Source organism: Oratosquilla oratoria, chromosome 15 (genome assembly GCF_046742065.1).
Source record: "Oratosquilla oratoria isolate Oo_2021 chromosome 15, ASM4674206v1, whole genome shotgun sequence".
Classification (NCBI taxonomy): domain Eukaryota; kingdom Metazoa; phylum Arthropoda; class Malacostraca; order Stomatopoda; family Squillidae; genus Oratosquilla; species Oratosquilla oratoria.
Genome location: NC_134791.1, coordinates 43,095,013 through 43,105,012, shown reverse-complemented (window position 1 = coordinate 43,105,012; position 10,000 = coordinate 43,095,013). Strand labels below are relative to the sequence as shown.

General features: G+C 37.2%; 1 protein-coding gene across 1 annotated transcript in view; it reads right to left on the bottom strand.

Annotated features, from left to right (window-relative positions):
* Window positions 1–7,632: 7,632 nt before the first annotated feature.
* Window positions 7,633–10,000, bottom strand: part of LOC143033145 (uncharacterized) — a 24,472-nt gene continuing 22,104 nt past the window's right edge. The window contains exon 5 of the mRNA XM_076198346.1: window positions 7,633–7,868. Within this exon, the coding sequence (XP_076054461.1) occupies window positions 7,633–7,868 (236 nt within the window). The remainder of the gene's footprint in view (window positions 7,869–10,000) is intronic.

Genomic DNA, 10,000 nt, shown 5'->3' with positions numbered 1-10,000 from the left:
TATTTCTAGAATAAGCTAATCTACCCTTGCGTAATTGTTAAGCTACCCTCCAAAATACATCATTCATGCAATAAATTGGGAATAATACATAAACATAATACTTATGAATGTGAATAACATGCATGTCAATATATATAAGGTATTGAATTAAGCGGTTACATGGTTGATTTGCTTTGACAGAGCCAACCTCCGGAATACAACAAAGGCAATCAGTGCTGCCACTAACACTGAAAGTAAGGGTATGATAAGGATTGGTAGTATATGTAAATCATTTGAGAGAGATCTTGACAATGGTCTTCTCTTAATTTTCAAGGGAGGAGAGTTTTCAGGAAATGTGAAGTTGAAGGTTGAAATGTAGGTGTCATCGGTTAAATGCATTGTATTAAGGGTATTAGAAATGGTGGAAATAGTGTCTGCATGCAATTCGCAGTTATCTTGAATAGAGACAAGACCTTCAACCAAATCCAATTTAGGACTCAACCCGGGACAATTTATTGATACCTTGGTCTTGTTAGGGAAAAACAGGTAATGAGATCCTTGTATGTTACAATGAGGGATCTGGTCTACCAAAATTCGTTGGTAATGACAATTGTTCATAACAGACATATTCCTAACCAGAGAATTCATGTGAAGCTTCTCGGAACACAAAGAAAGGATGTAATTGATTAGAAAATTCACTATGAGCACTAACTTTAAATTCTGAATGGTTTATCATCTTTTCAATACCAATTAATTTGCAAAACACACTAATCTAGAGTTTGAGTGTCTCTTCTTGTTCAATATTATTTCCAACACACTTCATTTTCAAAGACAGTCTTATTACTTTAAAATGGTCACAATACTCATGTGTGTACTCAGATGAGAGGTCCTTAAGGTTCCAATTCTGACCACAGCAGATCCTAGGTTTTAGGTTTCCATGTATCTGCTTGACACCAAGTTCCAGTTGTTTAGGTCTCCCATCCCAATTACATACAAATGTCAATACTATCTGTAAAATACATCAAGATTAATGTTCAACTCTTGAAAAATATCATTATAATATTCTCCATATTCTCCAGGGTTATTAATATTTATGCACAAAGTATTACTATAATCATCTTCATAGATCTGCAAGCTAATTTTCCTTATGTCATCTAAATGTCCTATCAATTCTTCTCTTCATTCTAAATGTTTAAGTTTAAACTTGTTTCCACCTGCAGAATCAATTACCCTATATGGACCAGTGTACCTTGGTGAAAGTTTATTATTGGGTGAGGTTAGTTTGACCATTACTAAATCTCCAATTTTCAGTTCTAGTTTATGAGCTATTTTGTGTTGTTGTTCCTTCATCTCTTGTGAATACACCTGCATATGTTTCCTAACTCTTTGGTGAATACTTTGAAGAGTATTTATCCTATTGGATATATAATCATCCATATTATATATGGGTTTTTGCTCTGCAGTCAACATTTCATATGGCAGAGTTTTGTCCTCTCCAAAAATTATAAAATGAGGTGTATCCCCAGTTGCTACATTAATTTGATTGTTCAGGGTACACTTAACACAAGGAATCCAAGTATCCCAAGTTACACTATGAGGACTTATTAGGGTTCTAAGACATATAATTATCTTTTTGTTTAACCTTTCTACTACTCCATTACTTTGGGGATGGTTAACGAGTATATTGACTTTCTTGATGTGGAATACATTACATAGATTTTCCAAGATTTTGTTATTAAATTCAGTCCCATTATCTGAAACTAGGATGTTAGGTGTAGTAAAATTACAGATTATCTGATCATAGATTACGGAAGCAATAGTTTCAGCTTTCTTATTGATAATGGGTTGCAATATACAAAATCTTGAAAAATAATCAATAGCAACAAATAGGTATTTAAAGCCGTTCTCGGACATCGGTAATTCCAATGTATCCATGTGAACTCTTTCCCAAGGTTTCTGTGGAATGGGATAGGTGAGTATAGGAGCAGGTTTTGGTGTATTTCCCTTCACCTTTACACATTTTACACACTTTTCTATATAATCATATATAGTTTTCTTCATTCCTGGCCAAAAGTATTTAAGTTGTGCTTGTCTATAAGTTTTATCCTTTCCAGGATGTGAACTACAATCACTATCATGAAGTAACTTCAATATCTCATTTACCAGAGTTTGTGGTATAACCAACTGATTTACTTGACCTCTAGAAATATCTTTCCCATTTACAAATGTTTTCCTATACAATATTCCATTAATCAAATGAAATTCCTCTATCTTATACCCCTTTGGTAGCTTTGGAGGATCTCCTCTTGGGTTCATCAAATGCTTGATTATTGAATCACATGTCTCATCATCTCTCTGTTCTCTTATTAGCATTTCTTCATCTAAAGTTACTAATTCTTCTATACTACAAACAAAATTAATCAACCCGGTCCCAGTCATGGGTTGACTAATGTTTCTAGAAAGTGGATCTGCTACATTCCTTCTAGCCGGAATATATTCAAATTGAACCTCATAGCACTGGAGTATCGCAAACCATCTAGCAAGTCTGCCTCTAAGATTCTTATGCTTAAATAAATTCTGAATAGCTGTGTGATCATTCCAAACTCTGATGGGATACCCTAGTATCATATCCCTAAAACTGTCTAAAGAATAAATTACTGCTAAAGTTTCTCTTTCAGTTATAGAATAGTTTCTCTCCGCACTATTACAAAGTCTTGATGTGTAAGCTATGGGTTTCAAAGTTCCATTTCTCTCTTGCATGAGTATGCCTCCTAATCCTATGTCAGACGCATCAGTACAAAGAATGAATTCTTTTTCATAGTCGGGAAAAATTAAAATAGGTGAACTCGTGAGTTTCTCTTTCAACTTGTCAAAAACTTGCTGTTGTGCAGGTCCCCATATGAACTTTGAGTCCTTTCTCAACAAAGAACTTAGTGGATTAGCAATGTCAGCATAATTTTGAATGAATTTTCTATAATACCCTGTTAATCCCAAAAAGCTCCTAACCTTGTCTACATTGGTCGGAACTGGAAAATTCTTGACAGCGTCAACCTTTGAATTTACTGTACTAAGTCCGTGTCTGTCTATCTTATGTCCTAAGTAAATTACACTGTCTTGCAAAAACTTACATTTTTCAAGTTTTACTTTTAACCCTGCTTCTCCTAGTCTTGAGAATATCGAATCTAATTTCTTAAAGTGCTCCACTGCAGTCTGAGAAACTATTAAAATGTCATCTAGAAATACACTGGCAGTGTTTCCTAACAATCCATCTAGAATAGTATTCATTAATCTCATGTAAGTTAATGGACTATTACATAACCCAAATGGCATTCTCTTGAACTCATAATGTCCTATTGTAGTAGAAAATGCTGTGAACTCTCTTGAATCTTCATGCAATTCTATTTGCCAAAAAGCTGATTTGATATCTATAGTACTAAAATATCTATTCTCAGTTCCCAAACTTCTCAAAATGTCACCGATAATGGGTAATGGTAACCTGTCACGAATGGTGTGCTTATTCAATTCCCTGTAATCAATAACTGGGCGCATAGTTCCATCAGACTTTGGTACTAAGATCAACGGAAAATTCCACTCACTTTTACTATGTTCAATAATATCCTGTGATAACATTTCAGTGATGAGTTTATCTACTACAGCTAATTTAGAGTGAGGAACTCTGTAGGCTGGTATCTAGATAGGTTGTGTTCCTGGTTTTAACTTAATGTGATGTTTTAAAACAGTTGTTTTGCCTAAGGCGTCCCCCGGCAAAGCAATTGCTTTTTTATGTTTCACAAGCAAAGCAAATAAAGCTTCATCTAACTCAGGGCAATTAGTTGATTGTAATAATTCTTTATATCTATTTCTTAAGTCTATTCCTTCTTGAACGGAACAAATTGATGAAGTTGGTAATTCTATCTCCTCACTATTCTCATTTAAAATCTTAATAGGTTTAGTACACACCTGAATACATCCTATTTGTGTACCTTTCTTTAAAACTATCTCTTTATTCATAGTATTAATTACTAATACTTCTACTCTGTTCTTATGTGTCTTATAAATCCCTGAGTCCCACTTCAATCCTTTAAGTTTAACTGATTCTGGGACTGTAATTACTTCAGAGTCTACATTGATTCCTTTCAAACACACTTCAACCTTATTAATTGACATGGGATGTAACAATGTCGACCTTGTCAATCCGCAATCTGCAATTCTCAAGGCATCTGTGGTTGATAATTTAGTAATCTCTGGGATTTCCTGAACTTCTGAGTTGGGTTCACAAATTGTTTTACTTTCTGTAGGGTTGGACCGCTCGGTCACGCTATCTAAGATAGAAATGTTATCTAAGGATTCATTGATTCCTGTCACTGGTCTTAAGTCTGGTTGATTTAAGAATGGGATTAACTGTGACTTCACTAAAATTCCTAAGTCGGCAGGACAAATTACCATGTTTTCTTTTCTCATAGTTGCAAATCCTATCAATAAATATCCTGGAAAAACAGACTCTTCTACCACTATCACTGGTATGTACAATTGTTCATTTGTATATAAGGCAACTTCTAGCTCAACCTTACCTAATGTTTTTAACTGATTTCCAGTTACACCTTACAATGTGTAACGGATTGGTTCCAACATTTTCACTCCTGGGTTCAACTGGTTTAAAACTTTACTAGTAATTACATTAACTACAGACCCTGTATCAATAAAAATTTAAATAGGCTTATTGAACACTTTACCTACAATGAGAGGTCCTACAGAAGTTTTACCAACAGTAATTATCAGTTTGTCAGTTTCTTTCATCTCTCTTGCATTCCCATATTTAACACAATACCGCCTATCGGTATATATATGGGGAGGTCTGAAATTGTTTATTCTGTGTCTGGGGGTTTTCCTCTTAGCCCTGGGGGTACCCGAAAATTCCGGCACTCATGAGTCCTATGTCCGATTATATTATGATAAATACAGAATGGAGGGTTCCTACATTGATACTCATTGTGACCTTCGTATATGCAATTTCTGCAAATAATCCCATAAAAACATTCTTGTGCTTTGTGTCCCCATGCATTACAATTAAAACATAGGATTCTGGTATCCCTATCCCTAGATGGACTTCTAGCATGTCGCCTATGTCCTACTTTTGTTTTCTTAAACTCTCTAGAGTTCCTATATTGGCTTTGTTGATTTATAGGCATTACATATGGGTTTATTGTTCTGGTCTCACTGTATCCTTGAAGAAGATAATCTACTTCTCCTAAACTTATATTTGATTTTAGATCCTTGTACAGCCTTTCTGCTGTTAAGTCATCAGAATTCTTTGCCAATAAGCTAAATGTAATCAATTTGATTACCTGTGAGATTTTCATCTTCTCACTAGATCTTTCTATCCAGTCTGAATCTTTCAAGATAGAATTCATGTCTTTTGACCATCTATCTAATCTAGCTAAGTACTCTGTGTCAGTTTCACTTGTCCTAACTTCCTTAATCATTTTCACCAATGACCTAATAGGATCCTGATCACATTTGGACATGAAATGTTTGAGGAAGGCCGTTTTGTAATTATCATATTGATTAATTTCTTCCATTTGCTGGAAGTTAATGACAAACCTCGCCCTTCCATGCTCTGGATCTATATTCTCCTTGAGAATCTCAATCTTACGGATATCATTAGTAATGTTTTTACTCACTATAAGAGTGTCTATGAGATTGAGGCATTTATTAACCCCATAGCTATTAGATTCTCCGGTAAATTTTGGAATATTTGTATTTGATGTGTGAATTTCGTGGCTCAACACGTTAGAATTCTGAGAGGTACTCATACTAATTACTAATACCTTGCTTTAGCCTGGCTGCTTGCGATGTCGCTTCGAGATGTCAACTTCTTTCTTGACGTCCTTCCACGGCCTTGTCATTCGTCAGCGACGTTGTTCCTCAGCTCCATCACACACTCTGCCTTGAAGACCGCCTTGTAGATGATGATCACCTTGAAGAATCTTGAAGAATGCTTGTTCCAATCGTAGTAGTTACTTGAAGTTGTAGATTTCTCTCGTAGTCGTCCTTGGAACCAATACACTCTTGATTTTGGTTGTCTTGTTCCCGTAGACTTTCTCGCACCAGTTCTTTGTTCACCAGTTTATCTAGCACCACTTCTCTTTGGAGGTGTTTAACACTCAGTTCATCCCACCGCTGCCACCACTTTCACCACCCCTTGTCACCACTGTCACCACCACTGTCGGTCCTCGATTATTACACTTATATTTGACTTGTAATACCACTCGTCTCGAGGCCCCTTGCCTTCGTTACGTGAGTTTCACTAAATGTTCAAGTTCCTCTTAAGCAGTAGGCCCAATGCCTTGTATTTCCTGTAGTCTCACTATTTTCTAATTTCAATAGGCCCCGTGCCTAGATCTCTCGTCCTTTGGGTTAATAAAAGGGTGGTGAATTTTCTTTCTTCTTTCACTGTAATTTCACAGTCTTGTTACACCCAGGATCTCTTTTTCTCGTCTCCCTAGACCGTCTCTCTAGATCCCCGTATCCTACGCTAAGCTACCTTCGTCTGACGTCACTAATTTTTCTAATCCAATCTCCTATGACTTCTCAAATAAATGTCACTCCTTATGGGCGTGACTTTGAATTCATGCACCAATAGTTTTTCCTCTTTCTCCACCTTGCACCAATCCGGAAAGCCATTGCAATGCCACTAGCAATATCGTTTACCTCAGCATTAGTCAAACGAAGCTAACCTGCGCTTACAGAGTTTTGATTACATCATCGATTATAAAACAGTCACCTCCGTTGGTGTTTACATAGACATAACGTCACCTCAATGTTATCAAACAGCAGGCGAGTAGGCGTCGAGTCTAATTGTTGAGTCAGCATTCTAATGCCCTAGTGTTTCCCTAGCTCATTTCCATTCGTACAACTACCGGCCTCTTATACTCTCTCTTCTCCTCTTCCTCCTCTTCCTTCTCTCTCTTTCTCCCACTCCTCTTCCTCACTCTCTCTCTCTGTCTATCTTTCTCTCTCTTTCTCTGTCTCTCTGTCTCTCTCTCTGTCTACTTTTCCTCTTTCTTCTCTCTCTTGCTGTCTCTCTCTCCTCCTTCCTCTCTTGCTTTCTCTCTCGCTCTCTTCCTACTCTTCCTCCACTTCCTTCTCTCTCTTGCTCTCTATCTCTCTTTTACTTTTCCTCCACTTCCTTTTCTCTCCTTCCCCTCCTTTTCCTCCTCTCTCTCTCTCTCTCTCTCTCTATCTCTTCTCTCCTTTTTCATTCCTCTTTTTATTCTTTTCCTTCTCTCTTCTTCCCCCTCCATTTTATCATCATCTTCATCTTCTTCTTCCTCCTACTCACTCCTCTTCTTCATCCTCTTCTTCCTCATCCTCACTCCTCTTCTTACTCATTCTCACTTGTTTTCTTCATCCTCTTCCTCTTCCTCACTCTCCTCCATAGTCTTCTTTCTATTCCTCACTCCTTTTCTTCATCTTCTTCTTCCTCCTTATCCACTTCTTGTTCCCCTCTTCCTGTTCCCCTCTTGTTCTTATCTTCTTCTTTCTCCTCTTCTTGTTCTTCTCGTTCTTGTTCTTGTTCTTGTTCTTCTCCCCCTACTCCTCCTCCCATCAATGCTGGAGTCTCCCACCGAAAAAACGTCGGAGGCAGTTTCTTCACAAAATTTTGACTCCGAACGGTCGTCGGTCTCGAAGAGTCCGCTTCCAGAGGCCGATGCCGCCGAAGGCTGAGGAGGGAGGCGAACCTCTCTGAGGTCCTAACTCGGTTCTTCCGAGGTTAAGCGGGTCTTCTGTAACCAGTCGGTCTTTGCTTTCTTTCCTTAATGCTGCCGCCAGGCGATTTCTTTCACTGGCATGGCTCAGCCCACGTCGTGCCAGTCTGAGGAATAATTCTGAACATGAGAATGGAGGAGACTGCAGGAGACCTTAGGGCTTACACTAGGCAGCTCCATGTCCCTTGCCATCTATCACCCCCACCCAGAAAGGTATCTCATCTTCACTTAAAACAACCCGTTCCTTCAGCGCTCACTATTACGTGGTTACTAAATCTTAAGGGGGAGATTCGCCTTAATTTTTGTAGATGCGGGTGAAAATATCGGTTTTCTGTTCTACAGCCAGGCAACACCTAGTATCCCTCTAATATTGAATGGTGAAGTTCTTTTTTCTCTACCGCAATTTTGAAGGGCCTTGCGAGCAGCCCTTTAAATGTCTATTAAATGTCCGTGACGCATGAGTAAAGGAGGAGTATGCATGTTTTTTTTCATGAAGAAATAATGAAGTGAAAACGCATTCTTATACCTCTGGCATCCTGAACCATCCTTCCCAACCCTCCCAGCCAGCAGCCAGCAGCACGTATCAGAGAGAGAAGAGAGGCCAGAGGGGTATGACACGCTACCGGTCCTCCTGCTTATCTTGTACTTATCTGTGCCTTATTTCAAGATCTGCTTCCGAATTCTGAACACAGACATGCCTAAGTTGAAGAGTAGAAGAGCCTGGGCATTGGGCAAGGAGAGGAAGGAAAACATCGCTGCTAAACCATCAGTGTTGATTACGAGGAATGTGGAACTAATTATTGCCATGCCAGCCAAGTTACCATCCTAGACCACAACTTTGGTTACGAGAAATATCATCTTCTCACAAGTATGTTTGGATCAAACCCTGTAATGGAAAAAGTACTGCAACGAAAGGAGGAAAGAAGACTAACACCTAGAAAGAGGAAGAGACGTCAGAAAAAGAAAATCATAATAATAATAAGATAATGAATAAAAACTATAATAATGTAAATAACAAATCAAATACATAAATAAATGCATAGGTATAGTTAAATAATAAACAAACAGGTAAATAGTAGATAATAATAAATTGACATATAACTAATAATAAATGAAAATCAGTCCGCTTTATGGAAGGGGACAAAGAAGAAAAATGTTTTATCAGATCTTCACGCCCTTTCAAAATATTTTAACATTACGATTAAATTCACTATTTACAGATTCCAACGAGTTTCTAGTAAGTTTTGTACATGTTTCACAATCTCCCAATAATGTTCCCATTCTTTCAATGTAATCTAATTTGCTAAGAATGACAATCCAATTGCTTTTATCAGCTCTAGTAGTGTGTAACTGTTCATCTCTTTTTAACTCCAGGTAAGACTTAAAAAACCTTTTAGGGCAATTTGGAATACCATTTGCTGATAAAGAAGCATATACAAAACCCTTGACGATGTTGATGTTTTGAGTAGATACATCACCAATTTTTTCTAAATTGCAAAACCCTTTGGCAACGTTAACATAGTCAATTTTTATTGTATCAATATGTTTCTGTAAGATTATGCGATTAAATTCTTGAAAGGGTTTATGACACATCCTCAACAGTCGATTGTTCAAAATCGATTTAGGCACAACCTGTTCTTGTAGGCAGGTTTTCAAGAAATGAAGACGGAGTTTAGTCTTGTACGATTTGATAAGTGAAGAAAAGAACCTGAAATAAATAAGGATTGTGTTTACTCTATTCCATGCCTTAAATGTAACAAATTTTATATCGGCCAAACTGCTAAGACTTACAAACAAGGATAAATCAACACAAGTACAGTGTAAGGAGTGGGCAAAGTTCCAATGTCTTTTTTTTTTATGTAAGAGACCATAACCATCCTATTGACTGGGATAATTCTAATGAAATAATTTCTTGTAGATCTTTATTAGAAAGAGACCTTATCGAATCCAGTCACATTAAGCATACTTTCGATCAAAATATTAATTTAAGTTTAGGTTTATATAAACTTGATGATTTTATTATTAAGAAAATTGTAAAAGAATGCTCCAAGTGTTACCAGGCCGGGGTGATGTAACGTCATATGACTAAATGTCCTTAAAAGTAAACGCTTCTCAGCCTGGTTATGAAGCACCTTGTGTGTCCTTCCCATGTTTCCTAGCTTGTCTACTACTTTATGTATATATATATCCACCTATGTCTCTGTAACTGTGTATTCCTTGATAATGTCTTAAATAGAAAAAAAAACATTCCC